This window comes from Onychostoma macrolepis, chromosome 08 (assembly GCF_012432095.1).
Source record: "Onychostoma macrolepis isolate SWU-2019 chromosome 08, ASM1243209v1, whole genome shotgun sequence".
Lineage (NCBI taxonomy): Eukaryota > Metazoa > Chordata > Actinopteri > Cypriniformes > Cyprinidae > Onychostoma > Onychostoma macrolepis.
Genome location: NC_081162.1, coordinates 15,022,447 through 15,049,252, shown reverse-complemented (window position 1 = coordinate 15,049,252; position 26,806 = coordinate 15,022,447). Strand labels below are relative to the sequence as shown.

The window sequence follows — 26,806 nt, the reverse complement described above, 5'->3', positions numbered from 1 at the left end:
ATTGTTATCAACCTAATAATATAATATAATACAATTAATATGTGACCCTGTGAAAACCAGGCTAAAGTCTAAAAATCGATAACGAGCCTCAAATTTTGATTTCACCTATTAATTTCATTTTTTTTAACATGGTCTTATTCAGTCAGTGTTAAAGATATCACGTTTGTATTTTCACAGAATGTTCCGTACATTATGTAGGACGATTTTATCTAGAAAACAGTAAATAAAAAATAAATAAATGAAAAAAGACTTGAGCTGGGTTTTCACAGGCAGGGTCACGTATAATATAATATGCGATATTATCACCTTGCTAAAAGCACAAGAAGCTTGTACGACATCGCCTCCTAGCGTTTAAATCATCACATTACCCAGGCAACTCAATAGTACAGGCGGATATGACGTTTGTTCAGATCTCCTTGCAGGCGAAGTGCACGCGTTTCAGTGTTATGAAAGGTGGGAAGTGATTGTGTTGGGTAACAGTGGTCTTTAGGTTACATTACATAAGTTGACGCGAAATGCAAGTCTCGCTGTTTCTCTGAATACACCAGAGTTCATTTATCCTGAAACTATCCGCGATCTCTCAGCAGCAGCATAATGGCAAAGAAAAAAGAGACACAGCAGAAAATCGGCACAAAGAAACCGAGGCAGATTGCAAAGAACAAACCAGCATCCAAAACACGAAAAACCAAAGGTATCTATGCTGCATAAAAATGTAACGTTACTTTGTCTGACTGATGCTCAAACCTACAATCAAAACCAGTCGCTGAGTTAAAATGCAGCTTTGCTGTTAAACAGTTAAATGAATGAACTGTAATAGTTAGACTGTAGCGCAGACAGCTGCAGTGTGCAGGTGTGCAGAGACTCGCTTGAGTTCTCTTGTGTAGCTTGTTATTAACTGGTGCACTTAAATGAAAACAGCCCGTCTTCAGTTCATTGTGTGTGTCATCAATATATGACATGAGTGTGTGTGGGCGTGTCCAGCGTACATATTTGGGATCATATGTGTGATTTGGGCACTTTAGGGTGGATTTGAGTACTCTTGACCCAGAGGTCTTCGGACTTTTTAATGAACGACCCCCCAAAAATGATGTTCCTATTGTGACAGACCTTTTCCTGAAATATAAGCTATGTATATTTTTGTCATTATTCTAAAGCCAAAGAAAAAAATAAATATTACATATTTTATGTCATATACATTGTATAGCAGTGTTACTTTAGTACAATGAGATACTATTACAGTTTTTCTTAATATTTTGAATCACTTTTTAATTTTAAACATCCATTTTCACTGTAATTTTAGATACATTTTTATCTAATTTAGTAATTTTGTTGTGTCTTTTTAAGTAGCTGTAGTGGCTGGTAGTTTTAAACAAAAATGTATGTAGTTTTTATTAAGTTTTTATTTTAGTTTCAGTTTTAGTTATTTTAGTACATCAAGTTAAGCTTAATTAAACTGAGAAATATTATATAAATATATATATATATATATATATATTAATATTAGTGCTGACAAACGATTAATCGCATCCAAAATAAAAGTTTTTGTTTACATAATATATGTGTGTACTGTGTATATTTATGTATATATAAATACACACACACATAGTATATAGTTTGAAAATATTTACATGTATATACATTTATATATTTATATTCTTATATTGTATATTATATAGTTTATTCCAGTCAATGTTTATATTATTTCAAGTAAATGTTTTGTTTTAGTTAACAATAACACAGATACAGATTAGATAAATATTATGTATGCATATATAATACTTTGTTTTTTATTTAATATTTTATATAAACATAAATGTACTGATGTTATGCAATGTTTATGCTAATTATTTGCAAGCAAAAGGTGCCAGCAAATTATTCTTGACATTGCAAAGATGGGCAGATGATTTTCATTGTCCACAAAACTACATAGAGATTTATTTCATACTGTTGAAAACTGTCAATTGAAAAAAATATATATGTTGTTCATTTTAGTAATGAAAGAGTAATTATAAGTGAATGATCTGCTGTCTGCACTCTAGAACATCTTTGTTATGCTGTGATCCATGACCTGTTTGTTTGCTTCAGAAAATACTATGGTGGACAAAAACAACCGCAGAAACTCCAGGGTGGCATCTCGTGCGTCCAGAAAGGTCAGGGATTCCTCTGATGAGAGAACAAGCAAGTACTTCCAGGACAGTGAAGTGAAAACCGAAGAGCCAGAGGAAATGAGTGACCACAGTGAGGAGATGAGCCCAATGCTCAGTGAGCACTCATCACCATCAAAACAAGTCAAAGAAGAAGAGGAAGAGAGTGAGGATGAGGAGGACTGGGAGGAAGTGGAAGGTACATAGTGTTTTTGTGAATCATTGTGAATAATCAGACGTGTGTTTAGATTGTATACGTTTATCACAAGTGAGTGACTGTCCTCTATGCTGTCATGTCTTTCACACTGACGGTGTGACTGTTTTGAACTGTGCGCTTTCTCAGAAATGGCAGAACCTCTAGGTTCTGTGGACTCGACTGAACTAGCAGTTGTGTCAAAACCTGTGGAGATTGAGATCGAGACTCCAGACATGACTCGCAAGAGGCAGAGGAAGTAAGTGTTTGTGACAGAGTTTAATGAGGGCTAGATTGCCAAGTGATGAAATCCTTTAGTGTGGTAAATGCCCACACGATAGTTGCAGTCACATTCACGAGAGGAGCAATGATGGCCAGACAGATAAAAAGGAAAATTGTAACACCATGACAACTGTTTCCAGGGAGAAAAGGAAAGCAGAGTTTGAAACTTACCTTCGTCGAATGATGAAACGATTTAATATGGAACTGTTGGTGAATACCCACAAGGTATGTGTGTGCATTTCTGTTGTAGTTTTTATTTCCAGCTAAATCAACTAAATATATACAGGTGCATCTCAAAAAATTTGAATATTATGAAAAAGTCTAATTCATTACATGTAAAGTAAAACATTTCAAAAGTTTTTTTGTTTTAATTTTGATGGTTAGAGCTTACAGCTCATGAAAGTAAAAAATCCAGTATCTCATTCTCTATTTGAGCTTCATTAAATGACCATCCCTAAAGTATAAATTCTAGGTATCTCTTGTTCTTTGAAACCACAATAATGAGGAAGACTGCTGTGCTGACTTGGCAATGGTCCAGAAGACAATCATTGCCAGCCTCCACAAAGAGGGTAAGTGACAGAAGGTCATTACTGAAAGGTGTGGCTGTTAACAGAGTGCTGTATCAAAGCATATTAAATGCAAAGTTGACCGGAAGGAAGAAATTGGGTAGGAAAACGTGCACAAGCAACAGGGATGACCGCAAGTTTGAGAAACTGTCAAGCAAAGCCGATTCAGACACTTGGGAGAGCTTTACAAGGAGTGAACTGAAGCTGGAGTCAGTGCATCAAGAGTCACCACGCTCAGACGTCTTCAGGAAAAGGGCTACCAACCACTTCTGAAACAGAAACAACATCAGAAGCATCTTAACTGGGCTGTGGAGAAAAAGGACTGGACTGTTGCTAAGTGGTCCAAAGTCCTCTTTTCAGATAAAAGTAAATTTTGCATTTCATTTGGAAATCAAGGTCTGGAGTCTGGAGGAAGAGTGGAGAGGCACAGAATCCAAGCTGCTTGCTTCTGCTGGTGTTGGTCCATTGTGTTTTATCAAGTTCAGAGTCAATGCAGCCATGTACCAGGAGATTTTGGAGCACTTTATGCTTTCATCTGCTGACAAGCTTCATTGAGATGCTGATTTCCTTTTCCAGCAGGACTTTAGCACCTGCCCATAGTGCCAAAACCACTTTCAAGTGGCTTGCTGACCATGATATTACTGTGCTTGATTGGCCAGCCAACATGCCTGACCTGAACCCCATGTGGAATCTATGGGTTATTTTCAAAAGAAGGTGAGAAACAGTGGATCCAACAATCCAGACGAGCTGAAGACTCAATAGTGCCTCAGCAGTGCCACAGGCTGATCGCTTCCATGCCACACCTCACTGATGCTGGAATCTGTGCTAAAGGAGCCCCGACCAAGTATTGAGTGCATAAATGAACATACTTTAAATAACTTGAACTTTTCTGTTTGGCAAATCCTTTTTTTTTTTTTTATTGATCTTAGGAAATATTCTAATATTTTGAAAGACTGGATTTTTTTACTTATATGAACTGTAAGCTTTAATCATCAAAATTAAAACAAAAAAACTAGAATATATGAAAGTTTCACTTTTTGAAATATTACAATAAAAACAATGAACTTTTTCACGATATTCCAAATTTTTTTGAGATGCACCTGTACATACTAATATTCAAAGGTTTGGGGTCGGTGAAAGTTTAGTAAAATCTTTTATACTCACAAAGGTTTCATTTAATTGATATATTTATAATATATATATATATATATATATATATATATATATATATATATATCAGTGCTGTCAAACAATTAATCGCGATTAATCACATCCAAAATAAATGTTTTTGTTTACATAATATTTGTATTTGTACTTGGTTTATTTATTATGTGTATATATAAATACACATACATACAGTATATATTTTGAAAATATTTACACATATATATTTTATATTATTATATTTTATATTATATATAAATATATTTAATACATAAACATAACATTTTTCTTAAATATATACATGCAATAAATATACACAGTACACACTCATATATTATGTAAAACAGCTGTGCTGGTTGATATTTTTGTGAAAACTGTGATATGTTTTCTGGGTTCTTTTATGAATAGAAAGTTCAAAAGAACAGCATTTATTTGAAATAGTTTTTTGTCATGTAAAGTCTTTACTCCAATTTTTGCCTGAATAAAATTATAAATTTCTATAAAAAAGTCTTACTGATCCTAAACATTTAAATAGTATAGTATAACAATATTTAATAATATATTCTATCTGTGTTTATTGCAATAATATGTATTGGTCTTTGATCTTAGTTTCTTGGCTATATTTTATTGCTAGTATTGTACTGGTGTTTGATTTCTTATTTACTCTGTCAAACAGGTCCACCTTCTTTGCTTGTTGGCCGCTGGTTTGTTCCGAAGCAGGCTGTGCTGTGAGCCTGACCTGTTGGCTGTTGCTTTGTCAATACTGCCTGCCCACTTTACCACAGTTGCCACAAAACGCATAAACAATGGCTTCCTGGAGGGGCTTCTCAAATGGTAAGCCTGATTTGTTGTCTTTGATGTATTCCACTTGTTCAGTTAAAGAGATCTTCCACCCAAAAATAAAAATTCTGTCAATATTTACTCATCCTCATGTTGTTCCAAAAGTATATGATTTTTTTTTCTACTTTGGAACATAAAAGGAGATATTATGAGAAATATCTCAGTATATGTCAATAAAATGGAAGTCAGTGAGCTTCAGTGTTGTTTGGTTACCAACATTATTCAAAATATCTTCTTTTGTGTTCCAAAGAAAAAAGCATCATACAGCTTTGGAACCATATGAGGGTGAGTATCATGAGGTTCACAATTTACACACCACAAAAATGTCTCAATAAAAGTCAACTATACAATCAACTGTTCCTGTGTTATATGCAAATAGTGTATTGATAATCTCTTGATCGTGTGTAAATTAATCATTTTTTTGTGGTGTGACCCTGCCCAGGTTTCAAATGACATTCACATTAAACCCTGCCTTACCTGAGGAGAAGGGGGTGGAGTTGAGGACGGTGCTGGAAAAGCGAATTGGCTGTTTATCAGCAAGGGACCATGAGGAGATGACCAATGTGAGGGACATCTCACTTACTTTGACCTTGTAGCTGATCACAAAGGCTGCATATATATATATATATATATATATATATATATTAGTGGTGGGCATAGATTCATTTTTTTAATCTAGATTATTCTCACTGTAATCTTGGAATTAATCTAGATTAATCTAGATTAAAATGGCTCATTTGAATTCTGCCAAGTAGATCAGAATAAGTTCACTACTAGTAGTAAACAACTAGCAGTCATCAAGAATTTAATATTGATAATAACATTGAAGACATTGTATGATTATTCCTTAAAGATAAGGTTTTAATAGTTTTAGTAGTAGTAGCCTATTACGTTCTGCCCAATGTCTTCAAGTGAAACCGAACTTTTATTTTGACAGGTTGCCGTGAGGATAGTTTTTCTCAAATGAAACGCTCGAATGCTCATGAAGTGACTCTCAGAGCAGTTCTGGAGATGTTGTTCATGTATTTACGTCCTCATTTAGTGAGACGACAGACGTTAATATCGCCGCAAGCATCACGCGGGCTTCTGTATGAGTAGTGAACAAACCCGTGCGTCTGCGCCATACATTAACACAGAGACACACAGAAGTCATATTTAAATAGACGTTTTGCGGCTTAATATTTACAAATAGGAGTGGGAGTGTGCTCACTTGTGTGTGCGCCACGCTTGTTTGTGTGTGTGTGTGTGTGTGTGTGCGAACAGGGCGGAACTCCGCTGTGCGCGCGATACAGAGAGCGCGACCATGTAACGTAGAGACAGAAATGACTTGCTGATTTCCATTGGGAAGCTTCTTAAAAATAAATTTTCCCTGAAGCAAACCCGGCGGCTTCATAGCTGCATCCATGTTAGCACGCATACACACAGGTTCGAAGACTCGCTCTCGCCCCCTACAGTGCAATTCGGCTAGGTATACATCCGCGCTAAAATATCAAGGTGAAAGTCATCATAGTTTGCGTAGTATAGATCCAGCTCCCAGCCCAACTTTGAGAATAGATTAACGGCGATATTTTTTTTTATCGCCCGATAAGAGTCTCACATTAACGCAGCACGTTAACGCCGATAACGGCCCACCACTAATATATATAGTGAGGAAAATAAGTATTTGAACACCCTGCTATTTTGCAAGTTCTCCCACTTAGAAATCATGGAGGGGTCTGAAATTGTCATCGTAGGTGCATGTCCACTGTGAGAGACATAATCTAAAAAAACAAATCCAGAAATCACAATGTATGATTTTTTAACTATTTATTTGTATGATACAGCTGCAAATAAGTATTTGAACACCTGTCTATCAGCTAGAATTCTGACCCTCAAAGACCTGTTAGTCTGCCTTTAAAATGTCCACCTCCACTCCATTTATTATCCTAAATTATATGCACCTGTTTGAGGTCGTTAGCTGCATAAAGACACCTGTCCACCCCATACAATCAGTAAGAATCCAACTACTAACATGGCCAAGACCAAAGAGCTGTCCAAAGACACTAGAGACAAAATTGTACACCTCCACAAGGCTGGAAAGGGCTACGGGGAAATTGCCAAGCAGCTTGGTGAAAAAGGTCCACTGTTGGAGCAATCATTAGAAAATGGAAGAAGCTAAACATTACTGTCAATCTCCTCGGACTGGGGCTCCATGCAAGATCTCACCTCGTGGGGTCTCAATGATCCTAAGAAAGGTGAGAAATCGCCCAGAACTACACGGGAGGAGCTGGTCAATGACCTGAAAAGAGCTGGGACCACCGTTTCCAAGGTTACTGTTGGTAATACACTAAGACGTCATGGTTTGAAATCATGCATGGCACGGAAGGTTCCCCTGCTTAAACCAGCACATGTCCAGGCCTGACTTAAGTTTGCCAATGAGCATTTGGATGATCCAGAGGAGTCATGGGAAAAAGTCATGTGGTCAGATGAGACCAAAATAGAACTTTTTGGTCATAATTCCACTAAACGTGTTTGGAGGAAGAAGAATGATCCCATCCCTACTGTGAAGCATGGGGTGGTAGCATCATGCTTTGGGGTGTTTTTCTGCACATGGGACAGGGCGACTGCACTGTATTAAGGAGAGGATGACCGGGGCCATGTATTGCGAGATTTTGGGGAACAACCTCCTTCCCTCAGTTAGAGCATTGAAGATGGGTCGAGGCTGGGTCTTCCAACATGACAATGACCAAGCACACAGCCAGGATAACCAAGGAGTGGCTCTGTAAGAAGCATATCAAGGTTCTGGCGTGGCCTAGCCAGTCTCCAGACCTAAACCCAATAGAGAATCTTTGAGGGAGCTCAAACTCCGTGTTTCTCAGCGACAGGCCAGAAACCTGACTGATCTAGAGAAGATCTGTGTGGAGGTGGGCCAAAATCCCTCCTGCAGTGTGTGCAAACCTGGTGAAAAACTACAGGAAACGCTTTGACCTCTGTAATTGCAAACAAAGGCTACTGTACCAAATATTAACATTGATTTTCTCAGGTGTTCAAATACTTATTTGCAGCTGTATCATACAAATAAATAGTTAAAAAATCATACATTGTGATTTCTGGATTTTTTTTAGATTATGTCTCTCACAGTGGACATGCACCCACGATGACAATTTCAGACCCTCCATGATTTCTAAGTGGGAGAACTTGCAAAATAGCAGGGTGTTCAAATACTTATTTTCCTCACTATATATATATATATATATATATAAAATGTGAAATATTGTTACAATTTAAAACGGTTTTCTATTTTAATATACAGTAGCCAACATTTGAATGAATCAAAAAAGTTCATCAATGTTCATCAACACATTTTGGTTTTAGGACAACTTTGATGAAAGGTTTTAATCCACTTCAAATGTTGAGTACTAGTATATTTCAAAAGAACTTTCAAAAACTTAAATTAGAAATTCAATATAAAAATGTCTCAACAGTCACTTTTAAACAATCTAATGCTCCATTGCTGAATAAAAGTATTAATTTCTTTCAATAAAAATCTTACTGACCCCAAACTTTTGAATGGAAGTTTAATGTTTTTCAACTAAGTTTGGTTCTGATCTGTGATGTCACTTCCTGTAGCTGTTCTTATTGGTGTTGCGGTCATTGCGACTCTTCTGTCGATTGGTTCTGTCACTGCAACCCCTTCCTCTGAAGCCACCACCTGCCAGCGAGGTGACTTTGGATTATTATGTTACTTTTTCATGTGTACCAATTCCTTTTTTGTATTTTTGATGGACTGAGCATATTTATTGGTTTTAGAACAAGACCACACCTACCAAGAGCTCTGCAGGAAAAGATCAGTCTGAGAAACCCTCCCCAGGACCTAAGATATCTCCTGGAAACAAACGTCCATCATCAGCCCAAAATGCTGCCGTAAAAGAGGAAAGAGGTGGAAAGAGAAAGAAAAAGAAAGAGGAAGGAGGAGAGAAAGAGGCAGCAGGGGGACAGAAACCCAAAAACAGCAGAAGAAGAAGTGTAGCTTCAAAAGTGACATACAAAGAAGTCAGCAGCGAGGAGGAGGAGGAGCAGAGTGAGGAAGAGTTTCAACCAACCAATGAGGAAGACAGTGAAGACTCTGGCGGGGCCATGAAAGTATGCAGAAAGTCGAAGGTGAAAGGAAAAGGTCAGGCTCCTCGGAGGTCGACCGAGGTCAAACAGGAGGAGGAAAGCGAAGAGGAAGAAGAGGAGGAGGAAGAGGAAGAGAAACAGGTGAAGAAACAACGACGTAAAAGAAAGGAGGGGAAAGGGGCAGATGAGTGGTTGGAGGTTTATTTGGAAAGTACGGGGAAGTGGGTGTGTGTTGATGTGGATCAAGGTGTTGGCCAGCCGCAGCTCTGCTCCGATCAGGCCACTCACCCAATCACTTACGTGGTGGGCGTTGATGACGAAGGGTACCTGAAAGATCTTAGCAGCAGGTATGACCCCACATGGCTGACATCATCACGCAGACGACGAGTGGACTCAGAATGGTGGGAGGAGACTATGGAGCTCTACAAGTCTCCAGATACTGAAAGAGGACAGAAGGAGGATCAGGAGGTATGTGTGAACTTACACTTACACTTCTGTTCATAAGTTTTGGAGTCAGAAAGATTTTTTTTAAGAAATTAATACTTTTATTCAGTAAGGACACATTTAACTGATCAGAAGTGACAAAAAAGACATTATGTCATCGTCACAAAAATAAAAATTTTAGCTTTTCTTAGCTTTTTATTCATCAGAGAATCTTAACAATATATCACAATAAGTTATCACAAAACATTTTAATCTGCATGACTGTTTTTAGCATTGATAATAGTAAGAAATGTTTAGAGCACCAAATCAGTATGTTAGAATGATTTCTGAAGGATCATGTGGCACTGAAGACTAGACTCATTGCTGCTAAAAATGCAGCTTTTCCCTCATAGGATTAAATGACATTTTTAAACATACTGAAATTGAAAACAGTTATTTTAAATTGTAAATATATTTCACAATATTACTATTTTACTATTTCTAATCAAATAAATGCTGCCTTGGTGACCATAAGAGACATCTTTCAAAAAATCTTACTGACCCTAAACTTTTAATGGTAGTGTACACACTAAGGTATCTACATCACACGTGCCGTGCATTAAGACTCACCTGTGCTCGTCATCCACAGATGCAGGCAAAGTTATTGGACAAGCCATTGCCGACATCCATCTCAGAATACAAGAACCATCCGCTGTACGCACTAAAGAGGCACCTGCTAAAATATGAGGCCATCTACCCCTCTACAGCCGCTGTCCTGGGGTACTGCAGAGGAGAGCCAGTTTATTCACGGTAAACTCTATATAGTTTGTATGCTACACGTGAATATATGGCATCACAACATTATAATGTACAGCATGAAAGATGGATGAATCTTCCTGTATAAATCTGATTTAGAACAAACTGTTTGAAGTAGAAAATATATTATTACAGATAAATCACTAATTATTTTCATATTATGATCAAAAAACAATAAATGGCTATTAAACTCTATTCTATTTTGTGTAAATAAATTAAAAAATAAAACATTTTAAATGGTTTAAGTGAATTTAGGCATCGCAATGCTATAATGCATATAAAAATGGATATTGAGTTAGGGATTTGTTAAAGGTTACATTTAACAGTTGTTATATTATTTTTTATAGTAAGATTAAGTAAAGATTAACTAGGTCAGTGTTATTTTAGTGTTATTTATGTACTATATTATTTATCAATATTTTGAATTATAATTTATTTTTATTGAACATTTTATATTTTGAGTTTCATTTACATTTTTTTATTTTAGTTTAAGTTTTAGTGATTTTTTTTGTCATTTTTAATATTTCTATGCATCTTTATTTTATTTCAGTTTTAGTTAGTGGTATTTTAGTACTTCAGTTTAAATAGTTTTATTAATTTCAGTTAGAAAAGGCAACATTTCTAATATTCATTTTAGTTTTTCAAAATTTGTTTTATCCTATATATATATATATATATATATATAAGTTTTTTTTTTTTTTCTGGCAGCTTTATTTAAATTACATAAAACAATTTTTTTCAATACAAAAAAAAAAAAAAAAATCAAATCTGAGATGTTAGAACAAATACAAATGCAGGCCATTTGTGTTTATGATCTTTATTTTCAGAGACTGTGTGCACACGCTCCATTCTAGAGATACCTGGCTGAAGGAAGCAAGAACCGTTCGACTAGGAGAGGAGCCGTTCAAGGTCTGTTCTGGTCATGATTTAACATGTTTTTTCCTTTTTTTCATGTGTATTTGACCTTTTTACAATAAATGACATGACTTCTTTATAAAGCTAATTTTTTAAAGCTAATGTCTGTCAGATGGTGCTTGGTTTTTCCAACCGTTCTCGTAAAGCCAGGATGATGTCTGAGCAGAAAAATGTCAAAGATCTGCCTCTCTTTGGAGTCTGGCAAACTGAAGAGTACCAGCCTCCGATCGCCGTTGATGGCAAAGTGAGTTCAAATTATTTTAATAGCTAGTTAAAGTTAATAAACATATCTGCGTAAGATCTACTGATATGTTGTTTTCTGGAGTGCTGATCTGAATTTATATGCATGTGTTTCAGGTACCACGTAATGAGTTCGGGAATGTGTACATGTTTAAGTCATGCATGTTACCAGTAGGATGTGTTCACCTGCGTTTGCCAAATCTGCACAGAGTGGCTCGTAAACTGAACATAGACTGTGCTACAGCAGTGACTGGTTTTGATTACCATTGTGGATTTGCACATGCAGTGTAAGTTTGAGTGCCTTCATATGTTTGTAATCACATGTCCTAACCTGGTGGAATACGATGAAAGCTATCTTTTTCCACGTACACATTTTCTCGAGCCATGACTGTCACATTCCAAGGCAGTTTCATATTCAGTGTTTCTCATTCTGTAAGAAATGGCCAGTGCTTGTTCCGTTCATTTCATACATGGTAAAAAACAACAAGAGTATAATGTGCATAAATAGTGTGCATATAAATGTATGAAAATGTTTTCTGTCAAATCTGTAATTTAATTGGTTCAATATATTTCAGTAACGATGGCTATATTGTCTGTGAGGAACACCAAGAAATCCTGAAAGCAGCCTGGGAAAATGAGCAAGATATCCAGCAAAAGAAAGAACAAGAGGTGTGTTGATTTTTTTGAAGTTCTGTCTTTGTAAATAATAATGTTGTCTTTCACAACAGCATCACCATCTCTAGTGTTACAAAAATGTGTAAACTTTACATAACACTGAAGAAATATTTTGTCTAGGAAAATAGTACTTTTGATTTTAGAATGAACAATTTGTGTTTTGTAAACATTATGGTTGAATCTTTTAACAGAAACGTGAGAAGCGTGTGGTGGCTAACTGGACACTACTGGTCAAAGGCCTGTTGATAAAAGAGAGGCTGAAGCGTCGCTATGGGCAGCAGGGGCTGGCAGCAGGGGCGGGGCTTAAGCAAGAAAAAGAAGGACTGTCCTCAGATGAGGAGGAAGAGGGCGGGGCTCAGACAGCTCCTCCCTCTCTGACTAGTTCATGGCCGCAGAACAGGCAAGAGGAACAAGAGGAAAAGATCATAAGGCGTGTAACTAAACGAGAGAAACGTGGAGAGGAGAAACATCTTTTCCCCTTTGAAAAAGTTTGACTAAATCGGCCCTTTATTTCACTCTCCTTATCCTCCTTTTAAATGTTTTTCTGCATTTATAAGCATGTATTTTCTATAACTGAGCTCTACATCACTATCCCCAACCTTTTATAACTGCAATAGCTGCATATGCAGGGAATTTTGAAACTGTCAAGCATTTATGTTTCATTATATTTTCAGAATGTACATTCGGTTTTGTATCAAAATACATATTTTTATAGAACATGCTATTGAAAAAAAACAACAACAACATGCAAATAAACAACTGGTATGTTGCAGTTTTCTTGTGTCTGTGAATGATGAGTTCCAAAAGTTTCACTCTTTGTAAGTGCCACCCGGAGTTCACAGAAAAGTACTTTTGGCTATTAATTGGAAAACAGCAGCACATTATTTATGATTTTTAAATTGTCTTGAAGTTTCACGCAACTTTAGTGAATTCTGTTACAGTTGCGATGAAAGAGAAAGAGCTCTTCTCATCCATATTGTGATGTACATCAGGGTGAAATGGGTTGGTTGGGGATCTATCCAGCAATTGTTGATTGGATTTTGAATCACTGACAGAAGATCTAAAACATGCATTTTACAAAACTGAAAAAAAAAAGGTTTTAAAAGTGCTAGCAAAGCATTAAATACCCAAGCAGTTTATTTCCTGCATTGGCTTTTCCTATTGAAACAGGAAGTTTGACTAAATTCATTGTAGCAGACATGCTACTGCTACTTTTACTTTTTTCTGACATAAAGATATTAAGGAAAGAGTACTGTTTTGAATTCAATCTTTGAGCAGGTCATATTAAAAGGTGCATCCCTTTTTTGTATATTAAAAAGCATAGCAAAGAATCTCCAAATATGTGTGTAGTACACATCCAATAGGCACTTTGACTTTATACACATGCTAAAAGTTATTTTTCCTAACTACTGAAGTACAAAGATATTTTAATTTTTACTTTATATTCCGTTTTTTATCTTTATTAATATAGCAGGCAGGTCTTTAGAGTATAAACTTGTAATGAGGGCACTTTTGTACCTACGTTGCACACCGTAAATCAGGTTTCTTGTTTTGTTGACCTACATTTGCATGAGCATGCGCGTGTGTGTTTGACTACAAGTATGTATGTCAGTTTTTAGGATACTTGAGAGTGTGTGTTTGTGTGGCCCCTCCTCACTAACAGAAGTCAGTTCACTGTTGAAAACAGCCTCGCGCTCGGACACGGAAGTGACGCCGCTCTAGAATCCCCCCGTACTTCCGATCTTCAGCTCTGCTGCGACTCATCTAGCGAACGGATCGGACCTCTGTCCCAATATCTCTCTTCAGCCAGCGTCGAGTGGCGGCCCGACGCGGTCCCGCAGGTGAGTAAAATCAGTATGTTGGGTACGACGGGGGGCTTTAAACGATCAGAGCAGCGGCTTTGGCGAGCGAACCAAAACGGCCTTGTTTACATACGAATCCCCGAGCTGGAGTGCGCGCTGGCGGATGATTGCAAATAAAGCCCTTAAAGCGACGTCAAACCACCCTTGCGTTCATTTAAACAAGTTTAATTGGACTATGCGCACTTTAAACTGCGGGATATGCGTAGTGAAACAATGGATATTACGAGGGATAAAGCGAGAGAGAGGGATCTGCGCATCGATCGCGCTGCTGTATATATATGTGCTGATTTAGAGAGGAGCAACAGCTGGTGCGGCCTGATTCATACGGAGTAAACAAAGCAAAAGCAGCACTGTCAGTACCGTGAGTTTGCAGTCCGTGTTCAACCCCTACGCACTTAAACCATGATCCGTAACCCAGCTGAGTGTGATATTTTGCATGGCACCCAGCGTCGCGGTCTATTTATAGCCCTGGCTGGAATGCTAGGGATAGACAGTGCGCCAACGCGTTGGACCTTCAGGTCGTCCCGTGACTTTGGGGTCCGAACCGAACAGGACGGTTGCTCACGTTGAATTGAGCGTGCACTAATTGTTTGTTCGATTGAATCTGTGACTGTTATCACATCAGCAGGAGCTCTGATCTCTGTGATCATCAGGCGCGCGGTCACGCGGCCTCCCCTGCTCCTGCTGTCCGGTTGGACTGTCAGTACACCGTGTAATCCGTTAAAACGAAAGGCTAAGCCGCTCTACATGTGAGGTTATGATTGTCTTACACTCAAAGAGATGCTTGGCCGCTGGTAATACTGAGACAAACATCTACAAGTACAACCTTCAGAGAGTTTTCAAGGTGTGTTGATCTGTAAATACTCGACTGGAGCAGCTCCAGCGAGTGTCATTAAAGCTAAGTAAGGTACACTAACAAGGCCGCTTTCACCTTGTATGTTCTGTCTGGAAATAAACTACCAATAAAAAGTTTGAACACAGTTACCCACTCATTATTATAGAGTGCAACAGACCTGAAGTAAAATCCCATTCAATTTCTCTACAAGAGAATTAATTTTGAACAATTTATAAGTCTTTAAAGACAGCCCTACTGTGAGCCATGAGGTTGTTAATCAATAGAATATGGTTTTGTTGAACTTGAAGCCTTAAGACCACATTATTTGAACAAACAATTTTTTATTTTAAATAATCATTTTTAACAATAGAATTTCCGGTGAAAAATGACATGACCTATGATTGCAGAATCTCCACAAATCAGAGACTCCCCATAAGCTCCAAAAGAACATTTACCTAACAAAAAACATAAAACTATTGATTTAAAAATGATTATATTTATGCTTTTTTTTTTTTTTTTTTTTGGATTGTTTTGCAAAGTTTCATGGAATTGTAGTTCTTTCCCACATTAAAGCCATTAGATACACAATCTTGTAACTTTTGTCTTTCTGTCCCATTTTTAAATACTTTTTTGTGTCCAACAAGTTTTCAGTGTAGTTAATTACCTTGTAGCTGGTTGGTTTGATTAATTGCTCGTATCTATGGAAGCCCGTTTCTGCCACTGAATAAAAAAGGTAATTGCGACTTTTTATCTCGCAATTGCGAGTTTACATCTCTCAATTATTGTGGGGTATAAACTTGCAATTGCGAGATAAAGTCAGAATTGCAAGATATAAACTCGCAATTCTGACCGCAATTGTGAGTTTGTAATATAGCAATTCTGATTTTTTTTCTCTGAATGTGAGATATAAACTCGCAATTGCGAGTTATAAAGTCCAGTTCTTTTTTTTTTTTTTTTTTTAAAAAAAGACTGTTCTCACAATTGCAAGTTTACATCACACAATTTTGACTTCATTTCTCAGAATTGTGAGTTTATATCATGCAATTCCTGAGAACAAAAGTTAGAATTGCGACTTTGTATTAGTCAGTTCTGAGAAAAAAAATGTCAAACATCGCAATTGTGAGAGAGTCAGAATCGCCTTCGATTATGAACGCGTTTTAAAAAAAATATTATTTTTTTTTACATTTTATTTAGTGGCGAAATCAGGCTTCCACACCTCTTTAATGAAGATTTTTTTTAAAATACCTGAGCCGTAGTTTACTGAATGCGATATTGCCTAGCTTGTCAGTGAACTATGGCTCTGTGCATTAACTGCAGCTCCATCTGAAAGCAGGTGATGGCGATTTACTGCTAATCACGAGACCGGCTTTACTGACGAGATGGGCATGATAATCGAATTCGATTAATTGCACAGCCCTACTCTGCGGTCTCTCTCTTCTCACATAATGAAATCATTTCAACTCAAATCAATATTTTATGTCTATTCATATATTTATTAAGGAGCTGTGTAATAAGTTGGGAAAGATATAGTCAGTGCACTTCACGATGGTGCAATTTAAATCTATTTAAAAACAGAAAATAAGAATTGTAGCTTTGTAAAGAAATTTATATAGACAATTTAAATTTGTCATCATAACTAATTTTGAGCGTAAGCTTTTAGGTTAAATATGTTTTAAAATCATGAAATATAATAACCAAATAATGTGTTTTTCTTCTCTCTTTCAGTATTTTTTTCTCTGTCTGAGCTCATCCCTTGCTCCGGTTCCTCATGAGTGACGGGGAGTGTGATTTCTTCTGCTTTTTTCGGTGCTGCTAAAAGCCACAGGGCCCCCTGGGATTCTCGATCCAGTTGGGGGTGGAGAGGAGCAGCTCAGTAGCTGCTGATTAGTGGAGAGCAGCTGTCAGTCAGGGAAAGGTCGGGCCCAGAGGGCTATGTCTGTGGATATGAGTAGCCAAGCCTCAGACAGTAACGAGGAATTTGAAGATGATGAAGACATCGTAGAGGGCGACATCCCTGATTATTATGATGGACTTGATGATGACGTGGCGATAGAAGAACCGTTTGACCCGGAAGAATACCAGTTCAATTGCTTGACGTACAGGGAAAGCCAGAGGGTACTAACTGAGGAAGTCAACAATGTAGCCACTGCCCTAAAGGTGAGGGACGGACCAAATGAGTGACAATGTTTTGCAGATTTATTGTGGGCTGACATTTATTGTTAGCTGTGTATTTATGTATCTTTCCAAACTATAAATTGTTTAGACTGATCATGGAGTTTAGTCTGTCAGTACAGAGATATTTTTTTTCCCTTCAGGTGTCACCAGCTGTAGCCAAACTGGTCCTTGTACATTTTCACTGGCAAGTGTCACAAATACTCGAAAGGTAATTAAATACAGCGAAGCACGCACACACAAAATATGAACATTTTTATGGGTAGTTAACGTGAAAAGTGAAATAGTTGTGTGATACTTCATCTAAAATTATTTAAACAAATGTTTTTGTAATTCTTGTGTAATTACACTAAATCTGAGAGACTACTGTTCAAAAGTTTGGGGTCAGTAAGACTTTTTTAAAGAAATAATACTTTCATTAAGCAAGGTAAAGTAAGATGATCAAAAGTGACAGCAAAGACTTTTATAATGTTGCAAAAGATTTGTTTCAAATAAATTCTATTCTTTTCAACTTTCTATTCATCAAAGAATACTTAGGGGGAAGAAAAAAAAAGTTTTCATAATTGATCATATTTTTCTTGTGCAGCAAATCAGCATATTATAATGATCTCTGAAGGATCATGTGACACTGAAGACTGAAGTAACGGCTGCTGAAAATTCAGCTTTGCTATCACAGGAATAGATCATCTTAAAATATATTAAAAGAGAAAACGGTTATTGTAATATTTCACAATATTACTGTTTTTACTGTATTGTGATCAAATAAATGCAGCCGTTATGAGCATAAGAGATTTTTCAAAAACAATAAAATATTTTACTGACTCCAAACTTTTGAATATTAGTGTGCATGTTATTTGTCACTGCAGGAATTCTTATATGAACTGCAAAAAGCTTAAAAGAATAATAATATTAAAAAAAAAAACTACAACTAAATACAGCACCTAAAATATTCATTACATTCATATAATGTTTAACCTAAAATCCTGATGTTACTTCTGTCTTAATCTGTTAATATTTTTCTGTATTTGAAGGTATAAGTCCAATTCCTCTCAGTTGCTATGTGAAGCCCATGCTCAGCCCACAAGCCTCTGCAGATCTCTCACTGTGAGTTCCTGGAATCCTGTAATGTTCCTTAATGTAGTCTTTTACATTGTTATTTGAAGTAAAAATAAATAAAAACAATTTTTTTTCATTAAAACCCACTTAAACTTGAATTGCAATGTTGAGGCAATTAAAAATGAGCCCATCATTAAATCTGTTCTTTGACAAATTGCAGATGGCACTGAGTATGGTATACATGCAGTGTACAGTCAATAAAGGGGTTATTTTATAATGACAAGCTGACTATACTTTATTCTGCATTTTACACAGCTATTTGCCACATCAATGAAATATCGATTCAAGTTTAATTATTTTATTATGTGACAAAGTGGAAGGCAAGAAACCAGCACAGCTGTGAAAAAAAATAAAAAAACTGGTTGCCTGGGACAACCGTGAATTATTCTGTTAACGATCATTACTGCACTTCCTTCTCTTGACATGCATGTGTGTGTGTCTTCAGGCCGGAACGTCACAGCAGTGTGGGGTGTGTCTGCAGCTGGTCCGGAGAGACGCTCTCCTCGCTCTACCCTGTCAGCACTCCTTCTGCAAGGCATGCTGGGAGCAGCACTGCACTGTACTTGTCAAAGATGGCGTGGGAGTTGGTGAGTGTACACACACACACACACGCATTGAGCGCATAAAGACTGTGTGCAGTACAGTATGTATTGCTGATTAGAGTGAGCTTGTTATCTGATCTCCTCTGTGGATTGTGTTTGTCTATAGAGATCTCCTGCATGGCGCAGGAATGCTCTCTTCGCATGCCAGATGATTTTGTTCTTCCTCTGCTGCCCAGCGAGGAACTGAAAGACAAATACAGACGCTACCTCTTCAGGGACTATGTGGAGGTGTGTGTCCATCTAGGGATGCACAATATGTCTTTACCAAATAAATTACCTGCCAATATTACAGCTATTAGTGCTCATTTCACCTTTTATTATATTTAGATTACTTTTGTCGATGACTAACACTTTTTAAAAACATTATTTTATTATACATTATATTACAGAATTATTACGCACTCTTGTTCAATTATTTGGAGCTAAAGAAATTAGTACTTTTTATTTAGCAAGGAATAAATTAAATTATTCAAATAGTGACAGATGTTACATAATACATCTATTTTAAATATTCTATTTCAAAAAATCTGTGTCAAAAAATCTGGTCAAAAATATGAAACTTCATTATTGATGATAAATCACTGTTCATTATTGAGCGTAAATCAGCATATTAGAATGATTTCTGAAGGACCATGTGACACTGAAGATTGAAGTAATGGCTGCTGAAAGTTAGTTTAACTTTGGTCATTTATTGTTTTTTGGCCCTAATATGAAAATAGGTATCCGACAGAATTCTGATATCAGTACATCTCTAGTCTTATCACATTGTAGAACAGGCACATCTCACTAGTTGCTCTTAACCTGCTCATGTTTCTGTTTGTCTGCAGAGTCATTTCCAGCTGCAGTTGTGTCCTGGTGCCGACTGTCCAATAGTTATACAGGTGCAGAAACCTCGAGCTCGTAGAGTCCAGTGCAGCCGCTGCGAAGAAGTCTTCTGGTATTACACACAATTACACTTGCACACACTACTCAATTCATGGCGTGATGCATGTGATTGCATGTGTGTGTTTGGATTGACTGTATCTGTCTGTCTTCAGTTTCAAGTGCAGACAGATGTACCATGCACCCACAGACTGTGCTACCATCCGCAAATGGCTGACCAAATGTGCAGATGACTCTGAGACAGCCAACTACATCAGTGCACACACTAAAGACGTAAGGAAGCACACACAAATACATTTAAGATGGTCACATTAAGTATATTGTTGGTGTACGTTAAATTTGATAGTAAAGATATTAATATCCTTATGTGTTGATTTTGTACCACAGTGCCCTAAGTGCAATATCTGCATTGAGAAGAATGGAGGGTGCAACCACATGGTGAGTATTATACACATTCTTTTTCTTTATCTGCACACTTTTATGTGCACTTAATATTACACCCAGCATGTCATAGTGAGAATACTACTTGAATAGTTTAACTTCAAATTGCTTTTTAATCATCAAAATAAGATCAAAACAAATCTTTTTCAACAAGATTTACAGCCAGTAAGATATATATAATTTATTTATTTTTTTTTTTTTTTTTTTTTTTGAAAGATGTCTCGTATGCCCACCAAAGCTGAATTTTAGTTGAAAATACAGTAAAAACAGCATTTTAATACCAGTATATTATTGCAATTTAAAATAACTGTTTTCTATTTTAAAATGTAATTTATTCCTGTGCTAGCAAAGCTGAATTTTCAGCAGCCATTACGCCAGTCTTCAGTGTCACATGATTCTTCAGAAATCATTATAATATGCTGATTTGTGCTTATGAAACATTTTTGGTGAAAACAGTTAAGCTTCTTAATATTTTTGTGAAAACTGCAATACATTTTTTCAGTGTTCTTTTGAATAGAAGGTTTTAAAAAAATATTTGTAAATATAAATCCTTTGTACCGTTACAAATATCTTTACTGTCAGTTTTGACCAATTTAATGCATCCTGGCTGAATTAATTTACATATACATTTAGTCATTTAGCAGACACTTATCCAAAGCGACTTACAAATGAGGACAATGGAAGCAATCAAAATCAACAAAAGAGCAATGATATGTAAGTGCTATAACAAGTCTCAGTTAGCTTTACACAGTACACGTAGCAAGGTTGTTTTTTTAATTATATAATAAATAAAAAGAAAACGGATAGAATAGATAGTGCTAGAGTAAGAGGGTCAAATAAAGATGGAAGAGATGTGTTTTTAGCCGATTCTTGAAGATGGCTAAGGACTCAGCTGCTCTGATTGAGTTGGGCAGGTCATTCAACCAGGAGGGAACATTTAATTTAAAAGTCTGTGAAAGTGATTTTGTGCCACTTTGGGATGGCACAATAAAGCGACATTCACTTGCAGAACATCAGCTTCTAGAAGGCACATAAGTCTGAAGTAATTGATTTAGGTAAAGGGGTGCAGAACCAGTGTCACGGTTATGGTCTGATTTGGTTCGGTTTCCACATTTTCCTGAGTTCCCATGTCTATTAATTTCCATGGTTTTTGATTAATTACTCCCTGTTTCAGTTCTTCCTGATTACGTTCCCTGTTTATAAGTCCTGTATTCTTCCCCGGTCCTTTGTTCGCTGTTATATGTCATCCTGTGTTTGGTCTCCTGTGTTCGCTACTCCGTTTGTTCTTTCGGATTATTATTAAAGACTGTATTATTCAAGATGATCCTCGTCTCCTCGCTCCTTCGTCCCCAGCATTACGTGACAGAACAGCGAACCCAAACAAAACCGTAAGCGGTGCCTCTTCTCCCCGTTTATTTTCCCTTTTTTTTTTTTTTGAGTCTTTTTGTTTTCCCTTGTTTTCTCCCCGTGGCATGGAAATTGCTGCACGATTTGCCCCCCTAGCCCGTCTGGATCTCCCGTTCGTGGAGTACGCCCAGGAATTCTGTGGGCTCACAGCAAAGACGGCATTAGATGATGCCACTATCAACAATCAAATCAAATCACCATCGCCCCGTGGACCTCCCAGACACCACTGGACTGAGCTGGAGGGTAGGAATCCTCTGGTGTCTGGAGATCGTCTGGCCCTGATCCAGAATCAGTCCGCCGTCCAGCCCGTCAGCCGATTCCCAGTCAAGCCTGCCGTCTGAACACTGACTCAGGCCCGCTGTCCGCGGCTCACTCAAGCCCCCAGCTATCAGCAACAGTCCCCCTTACTGTGAACCAGAAGAAGAATAAGAGGAGAAAAAGACTGCTTTCATCGCCAGAGCTCGCTCCCGCTCCAGTGTCGGCTCCAGACCCAGAGCTCGCTCCCGCTCCAGTGTTGGCTCATGGATATGGTGCTACCCCCAGAGTTCTCGGCTCCTATCCTTACTCGAACCCGTTCCTCCAGAGCGCCCTCAAGTGCCCACTCCTCCAGAGCGCCCTCCTGACTCCCTTCAGGCATATATCCATGGCCATAGTGGCCGGGCCGAGGGCCAAGGCTACGGAGGCTGCTCCGCCATGGCTCTCCGAGCTGCCTGATCCACCCTGGAGGCCTCCCCCGTGTCCCAGTCCTGCACCAGCCTCCAGGATGCCCACCCCCCTGCTCCCCGGTGGATTTGTTACGGCGCGGGACAGCTATTGGTATCCAGTGCAAATTGATAAACAGAGGTGTGACGTGCATTCTTTTTGGCTCATTAAAATTAATTTTACTGCTGCGTTCTGGATTAATTGTAAGGTTTGATAGAACTGGCTGGAAGACCTGCCAAGGGAGCATTATAATTGTCCAGCCTGGACAGAACAAGAGCTTGAACAAGGAGTTGTGAAGCATGTTCCGAAAGAAAGGGCCTGATTTTCTTGATGTTGAATAAAGCAAATCTGCAGGACCGGGCAGTTTTAGCAATGTGGTCTGAGAAAGTCAGCTGATTATCAATCACAACTCCAAGGTTTTTGAAGGAGTTATGTGCCTAACTGGATGGTGAAACTGTGATGAAACGATGGGTTTGCTGTGTTAATTTCTTCTAGAAAAAAAATGTTAAATGGTAGTGTTTGTTAAAAAAAGATGATAGTAAAAAAAATTCATGTTTTTACTAAACACATTTTCTCTCTCTCTTTGCAGCAATGCTCAAAGTGTAAACATGGTATGTTTTTTTTTTTGTTGTTGTTTGTCTGTCTTCCCCCAGTTTTTTAAATATTTTATTTATTTATTTTTAGTTTCTAAAAATTACATCAAATCCTTTGAGTGGTCAAGTGGTCTTAATTGTAATGACATTATGGCTGTGTGTAGACTTCTGCTGGATGTGTCTGGGAGATTGGAAGACTCATGGCAGCGAGTACTACGAGTGCAGTCGCTACAAAGAGAACCCTGACATCGTGAATCAGAGCCAGCAGGCCCAGGCCAGAGAGGCCCTCAAAAAATACCTGTTCTACTTTGAGAGGGTGAGACAAAAATGAATAATCAATAATAAATAAATCTCTTTTGAAAAAAAGATAAACCAAGTGAGCTTAGTAGTGATCCTGACAAGTAGGTTGTTCCAAAAAGTAGGCAGTAACATTATAGTTAACTCATTACAGAGAAGTATCACTAAAAAATTCTAATTCTATTTGTATGGTGGTTGTCTCGTCACTGCCTATATGGTGTTCTTTTTCATTTAGGATGCTGTCTAAATACAGCTTACTAGAAAAACTGAGCTATTATCTTTGAAACTGAGCTATTATCTCATTGTATTTGAGTTGGCGTTAGTGGAATTGCATTGGCATGGTTCAAATCATACTTACCATACTTACCCGTCATCAGTTCGTAGCAGTGAATGAATAGTTTTCATATCGATCACAAATGCAGTATGGAGTACCACAAGGCTCAGTACTAAGTCTGTGTTGCATGTTACCCTTGGGAGATATCAGGAAACATGGTGTTGGCTTTCTTTGTTTTGCTGATGATATTCAGTTCTATATTTCTTCACAGCCAGATGAAACATACCAATTTGCAGTTTTCATGTTAATCATAGCATTGCCACTTAATTGCTCTGATACATAATCTGTACATTATGTGCGTGTCCAGTGGGAGAACCACAATAAGAGCTTGCAGCTGGAGGCACAGACATACCAGCGGATCCAGGAGAAGATTCAGGAGCGAGTCATGAATAACCTGGGCACCTGGATTGACTGGCAGTACCTGCAGAATGCTGCCAAGCTACTGGCCAAGGTACAGGCTGAATCCAGCTGTACTCCACAGTAGGCTGCATGATTTATGAAAAATTGGGATTGCAGTTTGAATTTTTTTTAACGGATTGCTGAGGGTTGGTTGTTTGTAAGGCTACACAATTTAGCCCCAAAATTTGTAATTTATGTATCAATATGGCTTTAAACAAAAATAAAAAAAAGTACCGTAATACTTTAATAATAATACTTTTATTTTACAGTAAAATTATATAAACTTTCAGTACTAATATTTATGGCTGTCTTATTTTTTTAATTTTCAAACATTAAACCCTCAAACTTTTATTTTGGTGGAAAAATGGAGGGGAATCTTAAAGCTTCTCTTTTTGTTTTTTTTTCCATGGCAGCCAGTTTTTAAGCACTTCTTATAAGTTTGGGAAGATGTACGTTAATCAACCCAAAATTAGCATGCATTTACTGTGAAACAAACTGAAAACACTGCTCACAAGTCAAATGACAGTGCCACGCTTCACTCTGAAACAATCAGAGTATATATTTGTTTAATTAAATCGTAGCCTTTGGGATTTGACATAAGACATGATGCAGTTCCGGTTATATTGATTCATATTGCAGCTCTATTCTGCAGGCACAAATGTTCACGCATAAGGGTCTGTGTTTCCACATGCTTATGCTGTCTGTTTGCTCTCTCCATAGTGTCGTTACACGCTGCAGTACACTTATCCTTATGCCTACTACATGGAGTCTGGACCCCGCAAAAAACTGGTAAGCTATTGCGTTAAATGTGAATCTTTCATTGAAGGTCAAATATCTCTTTGAGAACAGTCTTTGGTAATGAGAAATCCCATTTTTATTCCCTGTAGTTTGAGTATCAGCAAGCGCAGCTGGAGGCGGAGATCGAGAACTTGTCATGGAAAGTGGAGAGAGCAGACACTTATGAGAGAGGAGAGCCGAGTGCTAACGATAGAGGGGTGAGGGATGGAACAAAAACCAGAGGAAGTTGTGAACATGAACACTGGAATTAAAAAAAAAAAAAAAAAACTCTTATTATTCTCTCACTCTCTCTGTAGGATCTGGAGAATCAGATGCACATTGCTGAGCAGAAGAGACGGACGCTGCTGAAGGATTTCCATGACACCTGAACATCCGTCCATCAAATCCACATCGAGTTCACTCTTCTCTCAACTGTCTTGGTCCCTTCTCTCCAAAGATACCCCTCCACTTTTTTTGTCAAAACTCTACTCTGCATCTCATAACGTTTTGTCCATCTCCTTTGTTTTTCACATTTATAGCATCTCTTTTCAAAGCGTTTTCCCCCTTTTGTTCATTCTTTCCTTCATCGGTGCCCCTTTTTTGCTTTCTAATCTTTACTCTGCTGCAGGGTTTGAGAATAGCATGATTATGTTCAAGGATTCACATACGCAAACATTGCATTCTCACATCCCCACATCAGCTGACATTACACACACACACACACATGCACACGCACACTCTCACACTCAAAACACTCCACCAAAACGGTCTAACTCTTTTCTTCCTCCATCATTGCTCCTGCCATAACTTTTGCCTTCTTTCCTTCTCACTCTTGCTTTCTTCTCATGTTTTTTTTTTTCTTCCTTGGAAATGGCTGTTGATAGTTAGATCATTTAAAAAAAAAAAACTGAAAAAAAGATGAAAAACAAATGATGCTGTAATTTTCAACGGTTGTACATTAATACAGAAATAGAGTTACTGAGAGAAAGTTTTTAAACCAGACAGAGTTTGTCTTGTGTTTTCTTGTGCACACACGTTAAAGCAGTATTTGCATTACACTACACTCAAAATTTTGCAGTCAGTAGTATTTGTAGGTTTTTGAAAGAAGTCTCTTATGCTCACCACGGCAGCATTTTTTGGTTTAAAAATACAGTAAAACAGTAATATTCTGAAATATTTAAAATAACCATTTTCTGTTTTATTATATCTTAAATGTAATTTATTCCTGTGATGGCAAAGCTGAATTTTCAGCAGCCATTACTACAGTCTTCCTTGTCACGTGATCCTTCATAAATCTTTCTAATATGCTGGTTTGGTGCTCAAGATTTCTTTAAAAAATAATTTTAATAAGGTAAGGATTATTATTTTATTAGTATTCGTATTTATTATTAAATCTTATCACAATTGAAAATGTTTGTGCTACTAAATGTAGTGTGGAAAATGGATTTCTTTAAAAAAAAAATCTAAGAACATTTAATCATGTATTTAAAAATATAAATATTCTATAACATTAAATGTCTTGTTTTTGATCAGTTGAATGCATCCTTGCTAAATAAGTTTTGTTTTTTTTCAAGAAAAAAACATTATAGTGATCCTAAAATTTCGAGTGTGCATTTGAAGTAGCATATATTTATCTACCACACGTTTTAACAAGTCACTTCAGACACCAGAATGTAAGAAGTGCCATATATTAGTACAACTCATATTTGCCATTTTGTGTTTACACAGAATTGGCCATGAAAGAAAACTCACAGCCATGAAAGAAAACATTTGATCTTTATAGAAAAATAATAAACACGATATGCAATATTGTATGAACCACTTTTCCTTTTGATGATGTGTCATAAAGGATTTAGTTTTTTTGTCTTCATAAATCGAACTCGTACAGTCAATATTTCTGATTTATTATAATACAAAAATATTAATATTAAAATACAAGGACAAAAAAAGGTCAAAACCTTATACAAAATAATTGCTTTTACTGACAAGAAGTGAAGATTCACTGTTTGGCTTAAATATGTAACTTACTTT

General features: G+C 37.2%; 2 protein-coding genes across 2 annotated transcripts; both read left to right on the top strand.

Annotated features, from left to right (window-relative positions):
• Window positions 1-401: 401 nt before the first annotated feature.
• xpc (xeroderma pigmentosum, complementation group C) lies at window positions 402-13,113 on the top strand. Its single transcript, XM_058784151.1, has 14 exons — window positions 402-691; window positions 2,086-2,343; window positions 2,488-2,596; window positions 2,760-2,844; window positions 5,026-5,183; window positions 5,632-5,752; window positions 8,799-8,891; window positions 8,979-9,755; window positions 10,360-10,520; window positions 11,354-11,435; window positions 11,554-11,685; window positions 11,799-11,968; window positions 12,257-12,350; window positions 12,548-13,113. Exons 1-14 carry the CDS (start codon window positions 595-597, stop codon window positions 12,848-12,850), a joined length of 2,640 nt encoding a protein of 879 aa, XP_058640134.1. The 5' UTR covers window positions 402-594; the 3' UTR covers window positions 12,851-13,113.
• An 892-nt stretch (window positions 13,114-14,005) lies between these two features.
• arih2 (ariadne homolog 2 (Drosophila)) lies at window positions 14,006-25,777 on the top strand. The gene is made up of 15 exons (XM_058784189.1): window positions 14,006-14,197; window positions 16,779-17,210; window positions 17,369-17,436; window positions 18,257-18,329; window positions 18,787-18,928; window positions 19,050-19,171; window positions 19,771-19,880; window positions 19,981-20,098; window positions 20,213-20,263; window positions 22,965-22,986; window positions 23,133-23,284; window positions 23,907-24,050; window positions 24,719-24,787; window positions 24,886-24,993; window positions 25,093-25,777. The coding sequence occupies exons 2-15, from the start codon at window positions 16,986-16,988 to the stop codon at window positions 25,162-25,164; spliced, it is 1,476 nt and encodes a 491-aa protein (XP_058640172.1). The 5' UTR covers window positions 14,006-14,197; window positions 16,779-16,985; the 3' UTR covers window positions 25,165-25,777.
• Window positions 25,778-26,806: the final 1,029 nt, after the last annotated feature.

Excerpts from the sequence above, each read along its gene's own strand:
- xpc (XM_058784151.1), top strand. The coding sequence starts at position 595 with ATGGCAAAGAAAAAAGAGACACAGCAGAAAATCGGCACAAAGAAACCG. Across the intron at positions 2,344-2,487 it reads GGACTGGGAGGAAGTGGAAG|AAATGGCAGAACCTCTAGGT; the intron begins GTACATAGTGTT and ends GCGCTTTCTCAG. Across the intron at positions 5,184-5,631 it reads CTGGAGGGGCTTCTCAAATG|GTTTCAAATGACATTCACAT; the intron begins GTAAGCCTGATT and ends GACCCTGCCCAG.
- arih2 (XM_058784189.1), top strand. The coding sequence starts at position 16,986 with ATGTCTGTGGATATGAGTAGCCAAGCCTCAGACAGTAACGAGGAATTT. Across the intron at positions 19,172-19,770 it reads TCTTCAGGGACTATGTGGAG|AGTCATTTCCAGCTGCAGTT; the intron begins GTGTGTGTCCAT and ends GTTTGTCTGCAG. Across the intron at positions 24,994-25,092 it reads CGAGTGCTAACGATAGAGGG|GATCTGGAGAATCAGATGCA; the intron begins GTGAGGGATGGA and ends CTCTCTCTGTAG.